The 27,975-nt window shown below is 41.1% G+C and overlaps 1 protein-coding gene across 2 annotated transcripts; it reads left to right on the top strand.

The window, feature by feature from the left end:
• On the top strand, positions 1-27,975 carry onecut2 (one cut homeobox 2). Of its 2 annotated transcripts, none has more exons than XM_068335252.1 (2): positions 1-1,509; positions 27,686-27,975. In XM_068335252.1, the coding sequence occupies exons 1-2, from the start codon at positions 282-284 to the stop codon at positions 27,973-27,975; spliced, it is 1,518 nt and encodes a 505-aa protein (XP_068191353.1). In that variant the 5' UTR covers positions 1-281. The 2 variants fall into 2 exon arrangements, with proteins under 2 accessions (XP_068191353.1, XP_068191355.1); XM_068335254.1 differs by lacking the exon at positions 27,686-27,975 and adding an exon at positions 24,732-24,829.

Genomic DNA, 27,975 nt, shown 5'->3' on the forward strand with positions numbered 1-27,975 from the left:
GGCTGGATATGGGGGAGCCACAGCACAGGCCCGTACGATCGAGATAAAATTAAAAAAAATAATATTAAAAAATACACTTTTTAATGTGCACATTCCGGGGGAAATACACAAAGACATCGGGCTGGAGAGGCAACAGGAGAACAGAGAAACAACCGAGGAAGTGAAGGAAAAAGAGGACTACGGCTACTGACCCATCCCGGGGCATCAGGGAGAAGCAGCGAGAGAAAGGAGGAGAAGGAGAGATAATTCCGCTCGACCTGATGGACTGAGATGACAGATGAATGAAGACTGCCTACACTAACGCCTATAGATGCCTGGCCAAGGATCTGGACGCTTACGCCATGAACACGGACATGACAATGGACGGCATTGGCAGCCTGCATGGCGGGGTATCTGTGAGCTCCGTGGTCCCTGACGTGGAGCTGATCGGCGGCCACAGCCCGCACCACGGCCGCGGGGGCTCATCGGGGGGACACACAGGGGCGGCGGCGGCGGCAGCGGCGGCGGCGTCCACCCTGCGGATACACCAGGACCTGGCCGCCGCTGCCGCGTCATCCCGCTCGGCTATGGTGACCGGCATGGCCACGATCCTGGACGGCAGTGGGGAGTACCGTCCGGAGCTGTCCCTGCCGCTGCACCACGCCATGAGCGTCCCCTGCGACACGTCCTCTCCCGGGATGGGGATGAGCGGCACCTACACCACCTTGACCCCGCTGCAGCCGCTGCCCCCCATCTCCACCGTGTCAGAGAAGTTCCACCACCATCATCACCATCACCACCACCAGCGGCTCTCCGGGAACGTGAGCGGGAGCTTCACCCTGATGCGGGACGAGCGGGGGCTGCCGGGCATGAACAACTTATACAGCCCCTACCACAAAGACCACATGTCCGGGATGGGTCAGAGTCTGTCCCCGGTGCTGGGCAACGGCCTGGGTTCCATACACAACACCCAGCAGGGTCTCCACAATTACGGCACCACGGCGCACGGAGGCCACGATAAAATGCTCAACTTCGACGCACACCACACCGCCTCCATGCTGGCCCGGGGAGAGCACCACCAGCACCGGGGCCTCGGTGGCCCGGCGGCCGGGATGATGCCGCACCTGAACGGGATGCACCACCCCGGGCATCCGGCTGCGTCCTCGGCGGGTCACCACCCCCACTCCAACCCCCATCTCCAGTCTCCATCCCTCGGGCCCGTGTTGGCTTCCACAAGGGAAAGACCGCCCTCCTCCTCGGGGACGCAGGGGGTGAACAGCTCGGGGCAGCTGGAGGAGATCAACACCAAGGAGGTCGCTCAGAGGATCACGGCGGAGCTGAAGAGGTACAGCATCCCCCAGGCCATCTTCGCCCAGAGGGTTCTGTGCCGCTCCCAGGGGACCCTGTCGGACCTCCTGAGGAACCCCAAACCCTGGAGTAAACTAAAGTCAGGCCGGGAGACCTTCAGGAGGATGTGGAAGTGGCTGCAGGAGCCCGAGTTCCAGAGGATGTCGGCCCTCAGACTGGCAGGTAAGAGCAGACAAACAGTTTGTTTGGTTTGTGTTCGGGATTAGGATTGGGATTATGAGTTATTAAAAAGAAGAAGAAAAAGAACCAGTAAGGAGATGATTTGTGCAGTTTATTATCTGTGGCTGTCTCTGTTTGGGTGTATCCTCGTGTTCTCCTCCAGCACGGCGCTCCGCTGTGGAGGGAAATTTATTTAGAATCACTCCTGTTATTACCATTATTGATCAATAACAAAAAGAGATCGATGCCAAATGACAAGGTCGCGGGATATCCCCTCTCTCTCGCTGTGTGCTGACACAGATTGTGTTTTCCTGTTTCCTGCTTGTCAAACAACTCTTTGACGAGCCACACTAAAAATGGGCTCATATGGTGAACAAGTAAGACAACAGAAGAAATAAACGAGGATGGCGGAATTATTGGGGAAAACAACTATTTAATAATAAGATTTATTTGTTAGGTTCTATGACTGAAAAGTGTGAAGTGTGTGTGTGTGTGTGTGTGTGTGTGTGTGTGTGTGTGTGTGTGTGTGTGTGTGTGTGTGTGTGTGTGTGTGTGTGTGTGTGTGTGTGTGTGTGTGTGTGTGACTCCTGGTGTTGTATGTTCTTATTCATCACCGGAGAGGTGTGAGAATAAAGAATAGAGCAGTGGGGGGAAGCTGGAGGTGACCAGACAGGGACCTGAACGTGAGGGTCTGCAGCATCAGCGGGTCTGGTGCCCCCCCTAGTGAGGGACTGGGTTGCTGTCCCCTTCATTGTCTCCGCAGCAGAGACCGGAGCGCGGTCACCATTGTCATCGTGTGACGTTCACGTGCATAACATGATGTAGGAGAGGAGAGACTCCAAGTGTTTAAACTGGTATCTGTGAGACATGCGCTGAAAGTGACTATGATGATGATGATTATCCACAGACTGATGTCCTTGAGGTGTAAAAAGGAAGAAGTCAAATCAGTAATAAAATAAAAACATAATTCAGCTCAAAAGATGAAAAGGGAAGCATAGTTTCATGTGACTAATACTCATGGGAAAATGAAATGATTGGATGTTCAGCTGGATGCAGAGTTCATCTTAAATACCTTTATAGAGGTATAAGAAAGCATTTAGCTGCTTTCAAAACACGTGTTGGTGTTGGTTCAGAACAGCTTCAGTTCATCCTTCAGTTCTTTTAAGCTCCTGAGCCTTTCAATCCATGCTGTGGGGTCAGATTCCAAATTCTGGCTGGCTGACAAATTGTAACAAATATTTGAGTTAATTTTGAGCTCATTAAGATAATTGGAAATATTTTTTATCATGAAAGGTAATAAATTGCTGTCTGGTCTGAAGGAGAGACTTATTTCCCTTTGCTATGAAGTTTTGGCCAAATACTTGTAAGATACTCTTGTTCTCTGTATAGTTTAAACTCAGTATCATGGATGGAATATAAAATGAAATAATATTTTGTGTCATTTATTGGAACATCTTAATATTGCATATTCAGTCTAAAATTATTGAGCGTTTACTGCTTTTCCATGCTGCTGCATAGAAATATAAGAATATAACATTAAAACCAAGAACACAGAAACGGCTGTTTGAATGCAGCTAAACTGTGCAGAGTTTAGCAGACAAAAACTGATAACTAATGTTATAAATAAATACATTGTTTGTTGATTAAACACAATGTCAGACAGGAGGTATGTTATAAATATGTTCACATCATCAAAGAATATTTACAGAACAACAAATTCTAACGTCCAGTAAGTGATAATTATGACTGTCAATATTAGAATTTCATCAAATTGATGAATAGACGTTCCTTTACGTGTTGATAAAATTATTCTACTGAATTGCTAATTAAATAAATTCTCATGTAGCTTAAAACAAAGCTGTAAATATTTTAGAAATATGTGCATTTCGTAGGAAATGAATTAACAGTAATCCATCCTGAAGACAATCCGCAGCTGCAGGTTTTACACTGTAAATGTTGACCTGTATTTAATTACAGGAGTTTGAGCTCATTTTGTGAAATATTTTCCACAATGAAGTGGTTTTAAAATTCATTTTACAGTTCAAATATTTAATAAAAATATTCCCACTACAGTCACACTTTCTGAAGTGTTGTGTGTCTTTATTTTCTGTAATACATCCAAAAAATCTGTATTTTATAGATACAGTACAGTATACAGTATATACAGTATAAAAGATTCAACTGTTACAGTTCTTTGAATATTTTTCTATTTAATTAAAACACTCTAAATTACATGTCTGATAAAACATGTCTACTTTATTTTTCTAAGGAAATTCAAAATGAAAGGATATAAAATAAAATTAATTAATGTAATGTTAATTTGTTAGACACAACCTGTGTACCACTAATACATTCTTCAACAGTGTTAAAATGCCTTATTTAAAGTAACTACTTCTTGAAAAATGCTTGTGTAACAAGATTAAAAAACAATAAATACAACTATACAAAAAACGCAGAGTAAAATAAACAACAGTCAACATTTTCTATGACTTACTTCAGTTTTATTTAGTGGTTTGTAATAAATTAGACAAAGAATCAAACACAAAATACATCCCTAGTACATATAATAATGAATAATACTGTATTTTATACAGGAACATCACAATTATCACAAACTGCTGAGAATTTGATTTTATTATACAGTAAGTGTCTGTAATAATTTCATTACAGTAAGATCCTATGTCTCACCTATTTTTTGTGTGAAATATTCCTACATTATTCTTTCGATCTCCACAGGATCACCAGCATATGTTTCATAAATCCCTGAGTTTATGCTGTTCTTAGCTCTATTTGTGTTTGTGAAATTTAATAGTGAGTTTTAATATTTTATGGTGATAGAAATTTGGTTCCATCCTGGTGCAGTCTCTGATATTTTGCAGCTGAATCATAACGCAACGTTTGGTCGTATTTGTTTAGTATCTTTTTAATTTTTCCAGAGTTTTATCTTCAGTTTCTCACTTTTATTTAATAAATGAACAAAACAGGGTTGTCTGAACATAATTCATGTGATAGAGAAGAAAATACAGAAAGGAAAGTAATTTGTTCATGTTTTTTCATACATAAATATCCAAAAATCCCAGTGTGGCGACTCTAGATTCACTAATAGTTGAATTATGTCTGCAGGTTTAGCTTCTAGTTTGCTGGTGAGGCTAACAGAGCTAAGGTGGGTGGAGGGTGGAACTGGGCAGGAGGGGTCATGTGACTTGCATTATCTCCATATGTTGTAAAATGTTAACAGAATCACATGCACACTGAGTAGCCTCGCAGGAGTACTACTATTCTGATGGGGCTCATGCTTAATTCTTTGCAGGCTCTATTTATACCTATTATAGAAATACATTCATAAAGCAGCCAATATTAAACATGCAGAGGTGGAGCTACGCTAATAGCTACATCCTCCTCTGCTGTGATTCTAAAATGACTATATAGACAGAAGGAGCTTTCATTCTCCCTCTACGGCACTACAAGCAACCAATAGAGCAGAGGTGAAAGGTCAGAGCTGCAACACTGAGACAATAGATGGAGCAAATATTCCCCTGACCAAGAGAGGAGCAGGGAGGCACATGTAGGGGGAGGACATAGATGACAGAGGTGGGAGACATGATCACCTTTACTTTCTCTACAATAAAACATTAGTGAATGTAAAAACATCCCAAGTCACATTCCTCCTCTTTTCTGTTCTCTGCATTATATTAAATGTCAAATTATGCGGTTGCTGCAAATATTTAAGCAAAATGACCATTATGGGTTTTTAAAAAAAATATTTTAGTTTAATCAAAAATTATTTATACTTATAGAAGATTCAAATGCATGGATTAATTTCTCAGTGAATTAAATCATCTAAGCTGCATTCTTTGAGAAATAGTCCCAGAATGATTTTGCCTATAATATCAATATTATTTCCCAGGATGCAGAAGCTATAAACTGGTGCTAAATGGAGATGCTGAACGGGAATGTTTCTCATTGGTTCTTTTCAAATCATTGCTGGCGTTATACGATCTCTCAGACAGTAGACAAAACAAAACCATCCAAAATGGAGAATTTTTATACCCATGAAAAAAAAAAAACTTGTGTCCAGAAAAGTGGAGTTTTCAGTCGGAAATGAAAAACATTTCTCATTTAGCTGGATGTAAATTCTTTAAATCAAAGAGGTGATTCTCCTTCAATTCTCCTTCAAATTCAAATACATATTTCAGATTCACCTTCTATATTTCTGGACACTTCTCATCCTGCTCTCAGGTCCCTTTGGCCTGAATTGCACCTTTTGTTTTTTACAGTGATTCATGCTAATGCTGTCTGACAGGAGCATTAGCATGAATTAACTTGTCCTGCTGTTTAGCCTGTGTGCTGTCGATAGTGCTACCTATGGAGATGTGCTGCTGGCCATATTTCAGTGGTCAGCTCAGGGTTAGTGTCAGAACTGGTGCCATCAAATCCAACATTGCAGTAATTCTTGACAGGCTGACAGAATAAAAGGGTTTAAGAACATGAATGCCATCTTCCAAGTATTATCCTGGAGTGAAATACAGCAACAAAAACTGTAGCGTTTTTGTGTTTTTTTTAAATACCACAAGAAAGTACACATGACAGTAGTGTGGAGCATAGCAAAAATGTCATTAAAAACTTTATAACAGTTCAACTGAATTGCTGTCACATAAATGAGCCCATACATCTGATCAACTAGCATCCAGCTGGGACTAACAAAAAAATGTTGGTTCAGAGGACATTTATTCCTGATTAATTGGACAAACTGATCAATCAGTGTCCTTCTAGTCATGTTTTCTGAGCGGTTGACTTCCTGCTGCTGAGTTCCAGAGATTGATGCAGCAGATGGATGCTGATGACTCAAAGTTCAGCTTTCATGGGGGGGGACATTGAAGGATTACAAACTAGTCTCCATTCAAAATGTATGTTTTATTATGTTAGAATGGTGGTAATTATAGCACGTACCTCTGATTGACTCTTCTGACCTCCTGACTACGGTTAGATGGGAGTCATGTCAGGGCTTTTTACTGAACACATGTAGGAATTCTGATTTTTAACGGTATGCTTGTTAGTAACCAGTGAATTATACTTAAAGACTAAATGTCTCTCTGGAGCGTTTCCTCATGCTCCTTTCTCCTCTCCTCCTCCCTCATTTTTAATCTTCTTTCTCTGGCCACCCCTCCCTTCCCACTGCCCTGCCCGTCTCTTTTGGGGGGAGGTATTATGTGATCGTCGGGGGAATTGAACACAGGAGCAGAGGCAGCAGCGGCCCGATGAATTATTGATGGGAATCTCGGCGTGACCTGCCTCGGTCTGCTCACTTCACTTCTTCTTCACCTCAGAGCCGGGTTAACCAGGCAAAATGGAGGGAGAGAGGGAGAGACAGAGAGAGAGAGAGAGAGAGAGAGAGAGAGAGAGAGAGAGAGAGAGAGAGAGAGGAGTCCATTGTTTGGTTGGAGGAGACTGCCTGCCTAGGATTCTATGTGAATAATGGATGAAAAGACAATGATGTCCAAATCAGGGCTCATTAAAATAGTGAACAAAGCAAACAGAGGTCAGAAAACGACGCGAGTGAAGGACTAAAGTGATGGCCCTGCAGCAGCAGGGATGGATGATGAAGGATAAAGCACAAATTTCACCAGGCGACTGGCACCGTCATCACAACCGCTGCTCTAGTGCGTCTCATTAACATACATGTTCGAATCACTTCTACTTTTCTCACTTGCCGTTAAACTGCCGTCGCTGAAACCCAGCACGTCCTCCAGACGCTTGGCGTTAAAAGCCTACCGGAGCGGCTTCGTGTGCTCCGAGCTGAAAGCTTTTCATAGTCCTGCAGGAACACGACTCATTGATGTATTTTTAATAGTTTTTGTACAATGAATGACTGAACCTAAATATTTTCCATTTTATGCATCCTGCTGCTAACAGTCTCCGTGCATTATTTATGAGGCGGACTCTGCTTTATGACACAGATTACCAGCAGCAGTTGTGTATGTGTGTTTGTGTGTGTGTTTGATTTTGCAGTGTGAGTCGGTGGGAGCTCAGTTTGTTCTTATTTTCAGGTTTCTGTTCTGACCTCCTATATTCATGTCTGCTATTGATCAGTAATAATAGATGGAGGCTGGACACAGGGGAATGGCGTGTGTGTTTGGAGGTGTTGTGGATCCGCTGCATTTGTGGAATAGTTGTGTTGGTGCTGTTGCGTCTCCAGAGGAAACTGTGTGAGTCACACACCTTGACTCAAGCAATGTCATTCAAGTCAGTGTCAGATTGGGCCGAGCCGGACAGATGCGATGCTATCAGACTGAAGATCCTAATCTCTGGAGGATCTAGGCTACGTTAGCTGATGCTAGCATGAGACATCTGAGTCTATCCCTGAAATAATGTGTTAATAACATCCTGTTGGTTCTGTTTGGTGTGAAAACCACCTCTGTTAGACCATGAACTGTAGTATAAAAGCAGGTATTGGTATGTGATGTCTAGATAAAGAAAAGGCATGGTTTGGGGTGTAACACAAATAATATTTGTCATTTATTTGCGTTAACAACCAGAGTAGAACTGGATTGGACCAGATCTGAGGGATTGGATTAGGCATCTTGGCCAACCGCAGAGACATTAGCAAAACTGTTCACTTCCGATGTGGCACTTTTCTTTCCTCATGCATGACATTTTTCTGACTGTACCAGTGTTACAGTGTTTGTAATGTTAGTCTAATCAGCAAAGCTAACTGAAGCAGCTTGGGGAGACCTCTGGATCCATCGTCTTGCCTCCTGTGGCGGTTTAAGCTAATAGTTCTGAGCTGGTATCCTTGACTACCAATTGAAATGCATGTCATCATTTTAGAAAGCAGATGTTTGGACAGTCGTTGAGCTTCCCTGCACTCATGTTATCAAGAGATGCAACAGTAACAGCGATGGCCACCCTACTGCTCTGATGTGTAAAATGCTGCTGAAGTCAGGTTTGGTGGATCCGACCTGAACAACGGTTTCTGCAGCTCATTTGTTGATCGCAGTGCAGATATGATCAACATAACGTGGAAGACTTGACCTCAGAAACATAGAGCACACGCATGTCCTGAGTGTCGGACATCGGTCAGCAATTCAACAAGCTTGTTATGGAATCGGTGAATTCCAAACAGCCCTGTGTGATCACACAATCCACCACCGTCACTGTAGCACCCAATAAGAAAATCAGAGAAATGGCTTAGTGATTTTTTTGTTAAGACTGTCCACAACGATTATGTCGCCCGGCCGTGCCGGAGCAGTGGAGGTGTTGCTGGGGCAAACTGAGCGCTTGGTGTTGAGAAGAGAAAATGGTCCTGTCGCTACTTTATTACGGTGGTCAAATCAAACGTGACACCGGGCCTCTGAGCTCATCAAGGTGGAGCGCTCAGAGAATACATGGCACCGACAGACAGAGCTGCTGCACACACACACACACACACACACACACACACACACACACACACACACACACACACACACACACACACACACACACACACACACACACACACACAAACACACACACACACACACACACACACACACACACACATACACACACACACACACACACAGGTAAGAGGCAGCATGGTGGACAGGAACATAACTCTGAATCATGCTCTGAGAACTTTCTCCATAATTTACCAAATGTATTGTGAAAGCAGTGCATTGTTGGTAATATCTCTCTGCAGCAGCATTGTTAAAAGCTCATTTAGTACCAGTGTTGTGTCCTTGAAGACACACGGGGCTTCTCCATCAGTCTTTGTGCCTCAATCTACATGAGACGAGTGAATGCTCTGGGAAAAGTAACCCTAATGATGTCATGATGGCATTAGATTTTTCTCATTTTGGGCTTGGACACTTTTTGACAGAAAGGTTGATAGACTGGCGGTTGATAGACGTGATTGTTGCATTATGGGTAATGTAGCATGTGGGGTCTTCTTGGCTTTGTAGGTGATACATTCTTTAACTCATCCAGCCTTGCTGTGTGACGATCAGCGCGTCATCACAGCTAGAGGGCGCTAACAAATGATTGGGAATGAATGGAGCTAAAGTGCTGAATTAGCCGTTCTCACCGAAGTTTCTTTGTTTTGATTGTGCAAATATAGCATTGATTATGAAAATACCAGCCTCTGCTTCCTCTGTGTAAGACATGGTAGCGGAATTCAGGAGATCCTCAAGGTATTCTTTCCACTGCCCGACAATATCCTCAGTCGAGGTCAGCAGCTCTCCGCCTCTACTGTGAAAGGGGTTGGCTGTGCACCACTTTCCCCTCCTTAGGCCAGAATTTCTTCAAGACTGACCGATAGTCCTCCTCCATGGCCTCCCCGAACTCCTCCCAGCGTTTTTGCCTCCGTGACTACAGTAAGCCTGGCCTGCCGCTTTCAAACTGCTAGCATTCTGCCAGTTAAAGCCTATTGGTCAGAAAAGAACAGACAACTGATTGTAACCCAACGCCCTTCCTCTATGTCTCCAGAGATCTGCAGAGGTTTTGAATGAACTGAATGAACATCTGAGGTATGAACAGGAGGACCCAGCAGACATATCCCTCTGGCTGTTGATGCTGGGTCTCGTGGTTCAGCTGTGGCTCTGGCTGAACCCGTCCTGTCAGAGAATGCTACCAGCTGGGACACAACTTAAGTAAAAACATATCAAACGACAGTTTAAGAAATGTCTAACTGATATTTATTACTTAAACCCATTATGTCCAAAACATAATCAAAGTAAAAAAAGATATTTCCCCATAAATAATGATTATATATTCTTTGCATCTGCTGCTTCCACTTTCATGGGTCACAGGGGTTGCTGGAGCCTATCCCAGCGGACTAATGGTAATTATACTTTAATATAGTATAATTTATATAGTATAATTCTATAAAATAATCGTTACACTAGGTAATGATTGTTAATAATAGGTCCTTATTTTATTCACAACCATTCTTTTTTTACTGCAGTGTTGTCTATGGTTTGTCCAAGTGGTGTTGTCGTACTCCAGCAGAAGTACATAAAATCAATGTCAGTCACTGTCTCTCCACTCCATTACTTTCAAATGAATTAAAATGTGTAAACTTCACTGTGATCCCAGTGTAGACAACAACATTGCAGATCTACGTGTTTGAACGTAAATGATAATTATATGAGTATTGTGACCATGGTTGTACTTCATTAATCCCTAATGTGTAATCTTTACAAAAAAAGAAAGACATGTAATCTGAAGTAATTGTTAAATTATGAAGCACTACACTACTAGGCATTTATTTGAATTAAAAAGTTCTACCCATAAGGAAATTAAGTTATTTTCATTTAGAAACGGGTGGGGGGTGTTTGGTCCCCAAAATGTTGTTTCCATGGTTACACCTTTGGTTTGCAAGACTGGTTTGAATCACTAGGTTGATCCTGTAAACAATAACATGTGTTCAGACTTGTTCAACGATCCAGCAGTGTGTTTGCTCACAGTAGCAGACGTTCAGGTCTGATCAATAGCGGAGACTCAATTTGGGTCAGACGTGACCCAGAACAGAGCCAGAGCCAGAGGCCTGGATTTGAGGCCCTGTTCGGGTGGAGACGGGACGGGCAGCGCAGAGGGCGATCACCTGTAAACAACACGTCTCATACAACAGCAGCATTGATCCATTGATGTTTCTATGAGGAGAACGTAGCACCCTAAAATAGATCCGGGCCACTGGACACCCCCCAATCCCTCTAATTCTTTTCTGTCGCTCCTGGTTTGTTTTCTCCGTTTTATGTCTTCTTCCTGCTGAATTTTCTTTCTCTCACTTTTTAGTCCTTGCTCTTTCGTTATCCCTGCCTGCCTGGGCTTCATTAGTATTGGTGTCACATTGCTGCTGAAATAAGTCTGTCCGGAGGCGTAATGAACGACGACAGGCGAGACGAAGCTGTCAGGCAGCGGCCAGAGTTTATGGTGGAAGAGAAACGTATAAAAAACAAAGGAAATTCAATCCTAGGTGTGGTTTGACCTTGTGTCCAACGAAACCTATAGAGATGGGAAATATATAAATCAGTGCATAAAAATTCTGTTATGATCATTGTGGTTAGAATAGAATAGAAAAGAATAGAATAAAATAGAATAGAATAGAATGGTTTATTGCCATCACAGATACAGGACAGTATAGGTACATTGGAATTTCTGTGCAATTCTCCTTTAGTTGGTTTTGCAACCGTTCTGCAAGTTAAAATGATCTAAAAAGATAAAGTAAAAAAGAAAATAAATAAGTTCTACTAGTAACTTTGAAAAATATACAAAAGCTATAAACCCTACAAAAATGACAAATTAGACCACTCAAAAATTAAAATAAAATAAAATAAATAGAATAATTAAAATTCTGTAAACCTCATGCATCTGTCATTATTACATTATTAGTAAAATGTCTATTTTTATATCCTTAAAAAAAATAAAAATACTGTTTCCAGTAATAATTTAGATTATATTCAATATAAAAATTATTGGGTATCCATCCATTCATTTTCTTGAGGACGAGATGATTGCAATCGTCAAAATAGACAACCCCCCACACACACACACACACACACACTACATACAATTTGCACCTAAGCTGCATATTTCTGGAGCTGTGATGAAGTCGGACAACCTGGAGAGAACCCTTGCAGACACAGGAAGAACATACAAACTCCACCCATAGGAACTGAACCCAGAACATTCTTGCTGTGAGTCATGTTTATGTGTTAAAGGGTTAGGGTTAGGGTTTCTTTGTGATTTTCAAAATACTTTATCACATGCCCACAATAATCCATAACAGATGATCACAGGGAAATTAATGAAACTGTCAGTGGATCAACGTCTAAATCCATACTGAAGTGTTGACACACAGAGACTTACGGAGAAGTTCACAAAATGTGATATAGTTCCTTATTTCCTGGATTGGAATCTTTTTCTTAATCTTTTTTGTTATTAGTAGTAGTAGTAATATGAGTACAGTATTATTATGAGAATTATTAAATATTAGAATTAGTATTAGCATTAGTATTAGCATTATTGGTATTTGTATTATTAGCATTAGTATTCTTCAGTCTTAGCATTCGTATTGGTATTAGTATTAGTGTTGTTGTTGTCATTATTATACGTGTCAATCCCAAACCCAACAGATCTTTACTACTTGGATCCAGCCTGTGATTGGTGTGACTGTTGTCTGTATGTAAATGAGCTGATGTGTATCTTTACCTGATCAATACTCTGATAGTCAGATTGTGAAAACAAATACAAACAACGCAGCTGCCACACACACACACACACACGCACGCACGCACGCGCACACACACACACACACACACACACACACACAGAGTGTCTGTTATCTTTCTGCTCCCTGTGTTGTGTTGTTTTGTCTCCATCAGGTTATTGGTGCGTGCTTTTCCGTGACTGCGTGTGTGTGTGTGTGTGTGTGTGTGTGTGTGTGTGTGTGTGTGTGTGTGTGTGTGTGTGTGTGTGTGTGTGTGTGTGTGTGTGTGTGTGAGTGTATGAAGCAGCAGTTTTGGGCTTGGCTGTGCGTGCAGAAAGATGATGTGGATCAATGGCTGTAATCCCGAGCAGATTAAAAGAGCATTAATACTGGCAACGATAACGTAAACGGTGTGGACCCAGATCCCCATTGATCTGCAGGAACCTGATCCAGACCAGTTCCTGGAAGAGAGAGGGGGGGGGGGCAGAGAGGAGCGCTGACATACAGTATACAACAGAGAGAGCCTGGATCTGAAGGCTTTATGATAATCCTAAAAATAACCCGGCCCCTTCAGTCAGCAGAATGAAATGCAAATGAAGAACAATCGTGATGATAATGATGGAGGGACATCTCTCTGAGGGCGTTCTACTTCTGTTTGTTACTTCTTGTTGTTATTATGTTCTTTTATTACACCTTTGTCTCGTCACCTTAGTGTTATCTTAGCTTGTGATTAGCCTCAATGTGTGTTTTTGTTGAGAGAAGAAGAAAGACACTTTATTGATCGCCGTGGGGAAATTCTTTCACTCAATATATATTTTACACATGTACACACACACACACACACACACACACACACACACACACACACACACACACACACACACACACACACACACACACACACACACACACCAAGGGCCTGTAAACATGCAATTAATGGAGACAGATATTAGAGTGGCAGGCAACCATGAAGCGCCTTTGAGAGGCTGGTGGGGGTCGGTGCCTTGCTCATGGGCACCTCTGCAGTGCTCAGGAGATGAACTGCCACCTCCATCTCCACACTCATCACTTTGGTCTGGTCTTGAACTGGCAACCCTCTGGTCCCCAAGCCAAGACCTGGTGGACTGAGCTACTAGGATAGCTTGGGATTGGTTCCCACTCACTTCTGAGTCGATACCAGTTGCTGGTACTGGTACTGTAACTCCAGCTATTCCTTCTTGAATACACTGGAGTTACAGTCTATTTCACATCACAGAGATTACAGCAGTGTTGACTTTTGATAATGCTGCCAGGGTCCAGGTCACTCAGAGCCAGAACCGTCAAAAACCGTCTGAAAAGCTGGACAGAAGCTGACATGAAAGTCTTCAAACTTACAGACGTACCTAAAATGCAGCACCAGAAAGGCCACCGCATCTACCAGCTGCACCGTAATAGATAGATAGATAGATAGATAGATAGATAGATAGATAGATAGATAGATAGATAGATAGATAGATAGATAGATAGATAGATAGATAGATAGATAGATAGATAGATAGATAGATAGATAGATAGATAGATAGATAGATAGATAGATAGCTAGATAGATAGATAGATAGATAGATAGATAGATAGATAGATAGATAGATAGATAGATACATAAATACATACATACATACATACATACATACATACATACATACATACATACATACATACATACATACATACATACATACATACATACATACTGTACATACATACATACATACATACATACATACATACATACATACATACATACATACATACATACATACATACATACTGTACATACATACATACATACATACATACATACATACATACATACATACATACATACATACATACATACATACATACATACATACATACTGTACATTCATACATACATACATACATACTTTATTAATCCCGGAGGAAATTGTACCATTGTAATTGTACAATGTACATTGTAATTGTACAATTATAAAACTACTGGTGCTGTGTTTCTGTGTGATTACTCTACTCAGATTTAGTCTCAGGTCCAAAGATTTTGCACAGATTCAAAAATTAGGAAGTTCTGTCCCCAACCCTCCTCGACGTATGTGAACACTTTACAAGTGTGACCTGTGGACTTTATGTGACTCACAAACCACACACACCTCTTGTCTCCTCATTTGTTCTGTTTCTGCTGGTAGTTCAGATCAAGAAATCCAGACGGGTCAGCTTGTTCTCGTTTCTGCCTCCGGCTCACCTCCTGCAGATTTAGTGGTAAAAGCATTAAAAGCATCCAGTTTGATGCGGATCAGACAGATAGGTTTGAAGGGGAATCCTCTATTTGATTGTACCACATAAATGGATTCATTTAGCTGGATCTGTCTCTTATTGGATTACCTTTCATATTGGATGAATGGGATCTGATTGTAGATATTACAGCCTTTAATGTAGACAGGTTTCACAAGACAGAAAAAATAAAAATGAAGACAGAAAATTACCGTAGAAATGAATAACTGAGGCAAAATAACAGAAAAAACAACAGACAAATATATTTTAAAAGAGCAACAATGTTGAATTAGTGAAGAAAAAGGCTATACAATATTAAAAAAAAGTATTATTTGGCCAAAAGTATGTGGCCACTCCTCAGTGTTTCATCATATTCCATCTGTCTGAGCAGGAAACACGATCAACTTGTTTAACATGCCACCGATCGTTGAGAGACAAACTCAGTGGTGAGCGGTTTGCCAGGATGTCTGTTTATAGCTACCCAACCACCTTTTGATCAATCAACGATTACAATACAAGCTATTGATTAGGGAAGATTATCTTTCCGTCCGTGTTTGCTCTCCGTCATAGCGCTGTGCTCTAAGACGGGAGGCGATGACTGGAGGAGGCCGAAAAACTGCACTGATAAGAAAAGGTAGTGAGAGGCTGGTTAACTCATCAGCCATTAGTTTGTCTTTACTGTGTGTGTGTCCACAGACTTATCCTCATGTCAACATTTAACAGGTTAAAGGTCTGTGAATTTTTTCTCCTGATGTTTTTTAGATTTCTGTGCAAAGATGATTCACGTCCGACACAAGACTTTTATTTATCTTTAATTCTTTTACACTTTTATGCTTTTCTCTCCCTCCTGGAAGGTTTATAGTGCAGTCACTTGTCTTAATGACGATTTTATCACATTTTTAGGACTGTCATAAAGTCAATAAATGAAGTCTGCTTCATCTCATCTCAGGTTAGTTGTTCAGTTTAACTATATTAACAACTCCTGGAAACGATGCCATTTCTAATTATTCATATTATTAAGATGAAAAAAATTACCATTTGTGAACTTCACCTATTTATTATACAGTACTCAGAAAGCTGTTAAATCAGATTATGAAATGTTTAATAATCTGATATGAGAGACTAAATCAGTCGATACAGGTGTCGTCACGTTTAGGTTAACATCATGGTTTCTGTGAAATATTTTTACATGTTTTTCTGTTCTGTATAACCTCATGTTCTGTATAACCACTCCGGTGTTGCACCCAGAGTGTCCCCTGCCTTATGCTCCCAGCCAGCTGGGGTAGGCTCCAGCACCCCGCGACCCACAACAGCGGAACAAGCGGGTCATGAAGATGGATGGATGGATGGATGGTGTGTTGTATGGTTACCTGTTTTAGGGATTTTTTAAAATAAGATGTTATAGGGACAGATTTATATGTTTAGTCTTCAAAAGAAAAACAACAGTGAGAATTATTCAGCTTCACCACAGGACGAATTCTAACATCCACAATGGTGAAAGTCAAACATAAAATGTTGGACAATTCTCCTCTTGTTAGGTGTGTATCTGGGCCAGTTTGCTTTTGCTAACTGTGTCTGCTGCTGCTCCATTTGTTACTTATGATCATGTTCTAAAAATCTCACAACGTTGTGTTGCAAAAAATAATTTTCACATGTTTTTCATAAAGGGCTTAGAACAAAATTTTAAAAAATCAATCAATCTTTACCTTTATGATTTTTTTTAAAGAGTGTTTTTTTTTGTGGGGTTTTTTTTAGGAATTTGCGGGGGGGTTGTATTTCCAATATCTTTGATGAATGTACGTCAACAAGCTGTGGAAGTTCATTTAGCAGAAATACCACCACTTAATACAAAGTATTGCAAATATGCAACACTCCCCATTATGACTAAAACATAAAACCATTAAAACACATTGTTTTTGGTTTGGCTTGTGTTCACATTAATTTGAGTGTCAAATGTCGCAGCTGCAAAGCGTCCCCTGCATCCAGTTCTGATATTATTTCAACACATGAATCCTTTACTCTGGTTTATAGAAACAACTAATGTCAGTGTTTTTGATTTTAGTATAAGTTACGTGATGTTGTGTGGTGCATAGTGTCAAACTAAAGACCTGCATGAGATGAAGGAAGGAGAAAGCGTAGAAGGAGAAAGAGAGAAGAGAGAAAGAGAAGCATGACTTCAAATTCCTCTGAGGACATTTCCTCATCAGCTCAATGACATCACTGGACAACCTGAGGCTGTGATTGGTCACCGCTATCCTCTTGGTAAACAACTGGAGATACATTACAGTGTGTGTGTGTGTGTGTGTGTGTGCGTGTGTGCGTGCGTGCGTGCGTGTGTGTGTGTGTGACAGAGGGGAGTGAGACCTTTGTCCGGTGATGTCATCACAGACTGTGTGGACCTACAGATCAGACACTGATAACGCGTCTCTCTGCACACACACTTTCTCTCCTCTTTGTTTCTCATCATAGAATCAGATTTGTCAGCATTTATTGTACAGGATGCGCACAATTATCTTACGGAACAAAAACACAGTTCAAACAGAGCCCCACTGTGTTCACTCCTGATGCAGCATGTTCTTAACATGAGGAAACAGCTCATGTTGAATTTATTAATACTCGTTATTACTCATTACTTGAGAGTATATTTGGGGCAGCAGGATAGTGTGTGTGTGGGTCTGAGCCAAAATAAACTCCAGTGTGTGTTCACGGTCCTAAAGCATTAGTTTTTAACCTTTGAGCTCTCTAGCACAGAGAAGATCCATCAGGTTTGGATAACATTTGTCAGAAAGGAATTTACTGCAGGTTTTAGATTTGAGGCCAAGAACAGTATCACCATTAATATTTATCATTAAATCATGTCTAAAGAAAATTAAATATTAGCAGACTACAGGAGTTTACAGTTCCAAGCATATCTTAATGGACATATTTAATATCTTAAAGATGACTGACCTCTCATTAGTACAGAAACAGTGATAGATTAGTTACTCGTCTGAGTGACTCGTCTGAGTAGAAGACTTGCTGCCCATAGCAGCTGGTTGAGGCTGTCCTAAACCTCTGAGCTAAATGCTGGCTGCTAAATATGCTGACATAATCACAGCAGTAATACTACAAATGCTGATTCTAGTGTAATTTTCATCATTTTGTTTTAGCGTGGTAAAATGTGCTAAAGATTGATGAAATCTATGTATTTGGTTTAGAAGGCATTTGGTCAAAAACACTACAGATTTAAAAAGGGAAGAGAAATAAATAAAACTTGTGACGTCTTCTTGACACGTTGACAGTGGAACAGGACCGAGTTGAAGTTAAGGGAGTCAGAGTTTTAGTTTAGCTCAGATTAAGGTACAAATACATGAAGTTTGGTTATTGGTGGCTGAGAGTGGGTGATGTGTGGGTGGAGATGGACTAACTAGTTGTGTCATTTCTTACAGACATAGTGTGTAACACTGCATGTAAAAGGAGGAATATTCTCACAGATGAATGCGTTTGGATGAAAGAGAGAAACGGAGTTAGAGAGTCTTCAGTCTGTCGCTCCATTTCCGGTTCTCTGAAAACGGAAGCAGGAAAGCATCATGGTGCATTAAGCACAACCACACACACAAGCTTCTAGTGGACTGCTGATTGCTACCATGCTGTATGTCTCTGTATGCATCAGTGTGTGTGAGCTTTAAGTGCTAAGATGCAATGCATCAAGCGTGTCTGTGTGTGTCAGGCTTTTCCTCAACATCTCATGACGCCTGCAGACTGTGTTATACAGCAATATTCCAACTACTGTAAGTGAACAACAACTCCAGCCTCCACGTGAACATTTGTGTTGCTCTAACAGGAGGAAGCCTGAAGCGCTTTTAACAAATACTTCATTTTATTTCTCCTGTTGGACTCTAGAGAGCACATGTTAAATTAAACCTCCAAACTAAAGGATGCTGTGAAGGAAACCGTAACACGACACTTGAAAGACCAACCAGAGGCTTCCAGGGTCCTTTAGGGCAACGCAACACAAAAAGCACAGAGGAAGAAGATGCAGCATTCAGGTGTTCAACCAGTTCATCTGGTCAATGCTCTCAAAATTTTGTTGTACACCCATCAAAATTTTTGCCTTGAATACCATGTAATATACTATCGACATGCACTCTTAATTAAAATGATTTGTTGTCATAAAAAATAACAACAATGGTTGAAAACAACAAGTAAATTAAATGTCATAATGATTTTTTTAAAATTCATGTAGCAGCCCCTTCTTGTTTTCATGTCACATATTCTCATGAGGAAAAAAAAGGTTTTTGCCCTATGACCATTTTTTGGACAGGTAATGGTTGAATCAAGTTAAACATGGTCATAAAATACAACATCGTCAGACAAGGCTTTAATTAAAACTTGCGATTTTGTAAGTCATAGCAACACATGCTGAAAACTAAACTTAAAAAATTCTATTCTGTTTTTTTTTTGTGTTGTCTTCTATATTTTGTGAACATTGGGACAGTTGTGGTAATGTAAGAGTTCTCCACAATAAATTAAGGGGCTATGTGATGGGTTGTTGTCTTCACGGCTCCTGTCCTCCCTGTCCAGATTGTCATCCATCTGCTCACTCTCTTAGTTTTAGTACTGAGTGTTTCACCCAAGCGTGTTTGTTTGTTGGCTGGTTTGATTTCACCAAGACTGCTGAAAGATTTTCCACCAGACCTGGTGGAAAGATCAGGCAACGAACTGGGAAGAATCCAATGAAATGAAAACTTCCAGTATTTTAAGCATAGCATAAATGAGACAACATGATGTCATAAATATTCAAATCTGTCTAAGTGAGGTTTTCAAAAAATGCACGACCATTGTACTATCATCGTCCTCGGTGGAACCCATGTGACCGTCAACACTGTCATTAAATCAGGTGACAAAATCAAATGACAGTTAGCACTCATTATTTAGGAGGGTTGTGACCTATGAACTTGCAAAGGCATCAAACATGTTAAAAATGGAACGATGCTCAGCTAATTAATGATTTCATCCAAACATTGCTCAGCGCTGCTGGCTCATGACAGAGTGTCGAAGCATCCAAACGTGGCGCCACACACAGTGAAGTGTATGTTGAAGGGCGACTTTAGTACTTACCCTGCACTTACATGCCCTCTATGTAATGGATACCAAGGCTTAAGTGGTAATGGTGCAATAAAAAAAGATACAGAGAGAAGACGAGAATGGACGTGGAGAAAGTAGAAAGACGGAGGGAAGAGAGAGACAGAAATGTAGGAGGGGCAGGAAGATGAAGGAGGGGAAGGAGACACCCAGGCAAGGAGACAGGAAAGAGGAAGAGCGAAGAGGGAGAGGGGAGAGTTTTGGAGGAATAGAGAAGAGGAGAGACGATAGAGGAGAGATAATGGAGACAAAAGACAGAGGATGAGAGAAAATGAGTACAATGAAAAAGATAGATGATAGGTGAGAACAAGAGGAACAAAAGGCAGGTCTGAAAAGGAGAGAGAGAGAAAGTGATGAGGAAATAGTGGTGGAGACAAAAGAAAAAGCAAGACAGCAATAGAAGATTAAATTATGAACAAAGAAAGTCTGAGAGACAAAAGAGACTGCGCATAAAGAGAGGAGGCTGTTTCTGTTAAATTATTGTTTTTTTTCTTGGAGTCTTTATATTCAGGTATATCGACCATCAAACTCTGTGCGTCTGTAACGTCTCTCTGTATTCATTACTCCACAGTCTTTAACTCTTCTCCATCCCTCTGGGTGGAACAGACACATCCTGTGGAAACCAGTGCACACCAGACCTCCCCCTTAGGTTACAATGCCAGTCGCTGTTAGTACACGATGATCTGGTCACCTAATGCTAACAGGGTGGTGGAATAGAATAGAATAGAAGGGAAGTGAAGAGAAGAGAAGAGAAGAGAAGAGAAGAGAAGAGAAGAGAAGAGAAGATTTTTTTCTTCTCTCAAAGGATACATTTCCTTTGTTCCAGCAGCACAACACAACCATAGACACAACACTAATAATAAAAGGGGAAAATTCAAAAACTGACTCAGGCAAAGTCGAGCCATTTTTAAAAAATACATCTGAAGGTAAAGTTCTGCTATCGTCTTCACTCCTAACCTGATCTCCTCATTCTCCCTTTTCTCCTTCCTTGCCTCCCGTGTCATCCATCTTTTACTCTCATGCCTTCTCCTCTTACTTAACCTCTCTACTCTGTTTCTATTTATTCACCTGAGATGGATGCTCCATTAAAACATCACCTTGATGTTTCTATTGACATTCAGCAGCAGCTTTTAAACCCTCTGTATAATATAGTGTTGTGTTGGCCGTGAGTGGTACCTGCTCTTGAGCCCCATTCAAGTGAGCAGAGAAGAGGCTTTAAGGTGAAATAAAGCCTCTCAGCTCCCACAGTGGACGACTCGACCTCTTGTTCTGCAGTACAGCGTGTGTTATCAGAATATTTCCTTTTATTCAGTTTAGTCTGGTCTTCAATGTGAACAAGTGTGTTTCATATTTGCATGTGGCTCTATATACAAACGATTCTACTACAAAGTGACCCTGGTGGTTCCACATGAACTGATCCAATCAATCCATCAAGTTTCATATATAAAGCGCTTAATCATGGCAACAGACATTTCAAAGTGCTTTAACAGACAGAGAAACCCAACAGAACCCTCCAAGAGCAAGCATAAGCATCAGTGACGAAGAAAAACTCCATCATTGAGAAAGAAACTCCAGGCAGGACCCAGACTCTGGAGGGCGACCATCCACCTTGAGTGGTTGGGTGGAAAAGAAATAAAATGAAGTACAGGGTAAGAGAAAGAGAAAGACAGAGAGAGTGGCAGATAGGCCAGATAGAGTCAGCGTCTATGGTTTTAGTTAGGCAATTTGATGCAGGCGCTGAAGTGGGGATGGGAAAGTCAGGCTTCGTTCACCAACTCCTGGGTTGTTGTCTTCAATACATGTTCCCCGTCATGTAGTTGGTTAATTCAAAGCACGATTACAGCTGCTTGGATGACTATGATGGCACGGAGAAAGAAAGGGAGCATGATCCCAGCTGATGGATAGATGAGGGGTGATACTTGTGGGATTAGAGGAGCAGGTTCACTCAGAGCTGTTGAACTCATAGATGTCTGTGTAGGTTCTCAGTTATCCAGGTCATGGTTATCCAAAGCTGTTTAAGTCAATCCACTGAACGTTAAGAAAGTTCTTAAAGAAGTTTTGTCTCTCATCCAAGAGACTTCTTCAGTTCTGAAGAAGTCTCTTGGATGAGATGTCACTGCAGACTTTATTGGCGGTTCTACCGTTAGTGAAGCTTGCTTTGCTGGGTGAAAATATGCACTTAGTCAATTGTATTTCTTTTCCACCCAACCGGTCAAGGCGGATGACCAACCTCCAGAGTCTGGGTCCTGCCCGGAGTTTCTTCCTCAATTAAGGAGTTTTCACTTATGCTTTGAAATGTCTGTTGATGTGATTAAGCGCTTTATAAATAAAAGCTGATTGATTGATCATAAAACCAGTTGATGTTACTTGCAAATGATCGCGAAAACATTCTTCCAGCCGTGGTCTGATCATGTCATCAATGGGATGATGAAAGTGATCATGGGTAACCATGAGGTAATGTTGGTGAACACAATCACAAATGGATGACTGTGATCACTTGTACAGTGGTAATGCCTATATGACTGTGCTGTGAGTGTTATTGATAAAGATGATATTGGTGGAGGGCACCACAGTGGGGCATTGGGTAGCACTAGAAGAAGGATCCAGGTTTGATTGCTTACTTTGCTTCCCATGTTCTTCCCGTTTCTGAGTGAGTTCTGTCTGGCTTCTCCAGCTTTGTATGACTGTAAGACTGTCTTTCTATATTGCCCTGCGTTAAACTGGCGACTTGCCCGGGATATACCCTGTGTTCCACTCAATGTGAGCTGAGTTAGACTCCAGTCTAAACTCGTTTCCCAGATTCAGATAAGTGACTGAAGATGAGACGGCTACTGATAGTCTTATCTTCAAGAAAATGAATGAAATGATAATGGTGGATAGGTGGTAGAAAAAATTGATTAGATGGTTACTATTAGTTATTTACTACGTGTGTGTGTGTGTGTGTGTGTCTGTGTGTGTGTGTGTGTGTGCGTGCGTGTGTGTCTGTGTTTGTCTCGTTCAAAGAGCACTGGTTTGCCTCATGTTTTCTGTCATGAGCTCATTAAAGCTGTGTTTGCTCAACATTTTTGACCACCGTATAGATTTCTGTTCTGACCAGTCAGACAGAACATCTTCATCAGAGAGCTTTGGACATGTTGACCTAGCATTGGAGTTTGGCCTGAGCTCTGCTAGCTAGGCTAAACCGTAGAGATGGTGGAGATACCTTGTGGGACTATGGATGATGGTGTAACAGTGGCTGCGCTGTGAGAGGGAAGCTGACGATGACTGAGGTTTTATGTTGAGTGATGATACTCACCTGACAGCTGACTCGCATGAAGAGACGGAATACAGAAGGCGAGCAATTCTCTGCCTTGAGTTTGTTCCCTGTTAGAGACAGTTTTAGTAACACCTGATGCCTGAGAGAGAGAGAGAGAGAGAGAGAGAGAGAGAGAGAGAGAGAGCTGATGAAAGGCAGAGGAACCCTGCGTTATCGATCAGATTGATTGGACCCTCTCCTTCAAAGAAAAGCACGCCCTCCCCCTCTTTCCTCTCAAACTGGTAAACCCTTTTTGAATAATGTGAGTGTGTATTCACCATCACTGTGACCTGTACTGGATCTCTGACGCTGGTTCTCTGGTGGCGGCCGCTGCTCGTGGGCGGCTGATTATGATTGCTCTGTTTTTTACATGTAAATGTTTGCAGTTTTCAGGTCTGTACTGAAATGATGCTGAGCTGCCGGCAGCCAGAAGACATAAATGGAAAGCAGTGTTTCATATAGAATTTTATCAGCATTTATTTTTTACTTGCAGACTGATTTGGAACATTTGCATATAATGTGGTTGTTTGTCTAAAACAACCACAGGTCAGCCAGAGTTTAAAAATCAGATCGGTATTACATTACATCCGTATAAAAATAAATTGATATAATGTCATATAATTAATTGTCTTTATATATTGTATACTGTATATAGAATATAAACTTGTTTTCAATTAAAAAAACATTAGTTAAAACAGCATTTTATAACATAAAGAATCATAATGGACAAAATGTGTGAAATTTTATGTGAATTATTTATTAATTCTAACTGGCTCATTGATCATCTGTGAGATAAGAGGATTTTTATTTGTTTCAAGTGTAGCTCTGAGACGGAAAACCATTCAAAAATTTTTTTAAAGTAAAAATAGAATATTCTTGTAGGAAAATGATCATAAATGAGTAGTGCATAGACTAGTGTATATGGAGAGGGCCAGTGTAAGAAAGACCATAGTTTAAAGCTAGTGCTAAGGTAGATCTATGGTCTTACTCACACTGGCCTTCCTCATCTTTCTATCTTATCTGGTTTATAAATGTATAAAAGTTTAAATTTGACCCTGACCTAGTTTTCTCAAGGTCACGGTCATCATCTCATTTTCTTCCCCTTTGCTGCCTCAGTAATGTGCTTTTTGTTTCATCTTTCTATCTGCAATGGTTGTGAAGATATTTGGTGGACTAAGGGACTAACGGACGAATACACGAACACTGACAATTACAATACATCACCTCTTTGAAGCGGGATGTAACAAGTGCGCATATACTAAGATGATGAATGTAATGAAGATGGAGCTATTTCTCAGTTGTGGCTGATTTTGGACTCGTGTTTGTGTGCAGGAGTCCTAAAAGATGGTCTGCCGTAAACAGACAGAACATCAGCCAAGCAGCTTCAGCAGAAAAATGAGAGTTAGGACTGGGTTGACATCACATTACCCACCTGAAATATTATCCCTGTCTGGCTCTGCTCAGCGCTACGAGCACCAATCAAGTGTTGAGGTTCAGTAATCAGATTCCTGTCGTATGTTGTTTAAGCAGCTTTACAGGTTACCTACCAGAGTGATGCAAGTCTGAATTCACATTAAACACTTTTTAAAGACAATATTCATGTGTAAATGTGTAAAGATGTTTCATCACAATGATCCAGTAAATAGTCTGGGCCGATGTCCAAGATTGTTCCGGTGTTGGTTGAGCAAACAGATCCTGTGACTCAGTTCCCTCTATACTACATAGCATGTTCCATCTATAGTCCATCTATAGTTATTAAACACATTAGGAGAAAAGACATGTACAAAAGTACAAATAAGAAAAAAACATCAGTCTCTTTTTGCGCTCAATGTGTCACTCGTCCATCATAGGTCAGCAGCGCCACCTGGAAGTCACAGCAGATAGTTTTGTATTTGATTCATTTCACTTTCACTAAATTCCAGTACAGATACTAGACTGTTAACAAATGCCAAACATTTGACGGGTAATTGTGTCTCGGGTGATGCAGATTTCAGGTTTCAGTCAGTGTCAGCATCACTAAGGTGTTTCTATCACGTAGCGTCTAACCAGCTAACTCAGCCATCAGGAGGTGAAGGCAGCAGTCAGAGGAGTGATGTGAGGTCAGTGTGTGTGTGTGTGTGTGTGTGTGTGTGTGTGTGTGTGTGTGTGTGTGTGTGTGTGTGTGTGTGTGTGTGTGTGTGTGTGTGTGTGTGTGTGTGCGTGTGTGTGTGGGCACTTTCACCTTACATAATAGCGTTGTGCCTGAATTGAGTCTTTAATCTGATTCATACTGATCAGCTGGCTCTGACACATGCATACTCAATTCAGAAAGATAATCAAATCAAACGCACCCAACCCTCCTCCTCCTTCTCTTCATCCTTTTCAGTGAGAGAATACACACATTCAGAGGATATGATATTACTGTTAGCGTCGCTATTTTTCTCTGAATTCATATTTATAAAAAAAAATTGCAGTGACTTTTAGAGTTTTGGCAGATCCATGGCGAGTCAACTTATATACAGTGCCTTGCGAAAGTATTGCCCCCCCCAAAATGTTTTTGACATTTTGCCACATTTCAGGCTTCAAACTTAAAGATAACAAACTGAAAAATTTTTTCAAGAATCAACAACACTTGAGACACAATCGTGAGGTGGAACCAAATTTATTCGACATTTTATATTGTGTTTACAAATGAAAAACTGAAAAGTACTTCATGATTGTCTCTCACATGTTGTTGATTCATGAAAAATATTTTCAGTTTGTTATCTTTAAGTTTGAAGCCTGAAATGTGGCAAAATGTCAAAAAGTTCTTGTGGGGGGCCGATGCTTTCGCAAGGCACTGTATGTTCAAATACTGGAATTAAAAGTGATATCCTGATATTTGCTGATTGCAAACGGTTAGAAAACACATTAAAATATTCGATCATGAAATATTAATCTCTGGAATGTGTTTCAATATTGCAGTAACATTTTGAGTGAAAGAAAATTCACCAGCTTGAAGGATCAGGGTGAACTTTTCCCTTCAGCAAAGACAGAAACACAATAAATAAAGTGTACTGTATCAAACGCTAACACGCGGGTATGTCAACAGATAAGATGCCAAACACATGTTTTAGACATTATTACACTCCAAGGGATTCTCTGTGATTAGAGGGTGGATTCAGGTGTTATTGCTTGTAGATAGAAATCATCAGCGCTGCACAGACTCCAGGAGGAAAATCTAATTCTATCGACTGATGCGAGACCATGTGCTGAACCGTGTAGTTAGAGTTTAGAGAAAAAACAGCAGGACCAGATTACCATACACAATGGCAAACTGGTAGAAACCAGATGCAAAACATGATTTCAGAACAGACAAAGCGTGATCAATGCATTTGTTTTACCTCATGTGGATGAATATTAGCAAGAGTACAGTATTTTCCGCACTATAAGGCGCACCTAAAAGCCTTTAATTTTCTCAGTTTTTTAAAATCCATATATTAAAAAAAGTTTTAAAATAGGACATACATTGATGATAAGTTCTCAAATGCGTTTTATAATCCAGTGTGCCTTATGAATTTTTTTTAGAAATAGGCCATTCATTAGATGTGTGCCTTATAGTGCAGAAGGTACTGTATGTATTTTCAAATGATGCTAACATATTGATAACATATTGATGCTAACAAGGTGTCAGTAATTTAAACACAACACAACCTTTCTACAGTATGGAGAAGCCTACAGCGTTGCAGGTAGTGGATAGTTTAATCATGTGCTGTTGGAATAAATGGAAAAACGAGTTCCCAACTCAGAAATCTTGGCAGCGGAATTTCTAAACTCTGACGACACAGATGCAGAAAGATGACACATACTTAAATGCAGAGATACTTTAGATAGTTTAAATGATGATTTATTAGTTTAAGCGGACGGACGGATGGACGGACAGATGGATGTGGAGATGATCCCGCCTCAGTCTGCTAGTCTCGTTGGGCTGACAGCCCTGAGGGAGAAAGCAGCAGAGATAAAGAAACCGCAATACCTGTCAGATTTTTTTCTTTTTTTTTTGCTTCTCATGCTGTGTCCTAATTTTTGAGTGGGACAAACAGACAGAGACAGACAGCAGGTCAAGTAAACAGGTCCACGGGAACATGAGCGTCTGTCAGCATGATCTTCTGTTTGTGTTTAATTTGAGGCACACTGCCAAAGCCTTCTCTAATATTGAACCTTTGCTCAAATAGTGCAAACAACACTAACACTTTCATTCTGTCTCTTTCTCACATCACCCCACTTCCTCTCCTGTCGTGTTTTTGTCTCCGATTTGCTCGTTGCAGCCTGCAAGCGGAAGGAGCAGGACACGGCGAAGGAGCGCAACAGCACGCCAAAGAAGTCCCGACTGGTCTTCACCGACCTGCAGCGCCGCACCCTGTTGGCTATCTTCAAGGAGAACAAGCGACCATCCAAGGAGATGCAGCTCACCATCTCGCAGCAGCTGGGCCTTGAACTCACCACCGTCAGCAACTTCTTCATGAACGCCCGCCGCCGGAGCCTGGACAAATGGACAGATGACGGAGGCAGCCCTGGCGGCCAATCGTCAGCGTCCAGCACTTGTACCAAAGCGTGA

The sequence above is a fragment of the Antennarius striatus genome, chromosome 15, assembly GCF_040054535.1.
Source record: "Antennarius striatus isolate MH-2024 chromosome 15, ASM4005453v1, whole genome shotgun sequence".
Lineage (NCBI taxonomy): Eukaryota > Metazoa > Chordata > Actinopteri > Lophiiformes > Antennariidae > Antennarius > Antennarius striatus.

Coding starts and splice junctions, on each gene's coding strand:
- onecut2 (XM_068335252.1), top strand. CDS start 282: ATGAAGACTGCCTACACTAACGCCTATAGATGCCTGGCCAAGGATCTG. Junction 1,510..27,685: donor GTCGGCCCTCAGACTGGCAG/GTAAGAGCAGAC, acceptor TGCTCGTTGCAG/CCTGCAAGCGGAAGGAGCAG.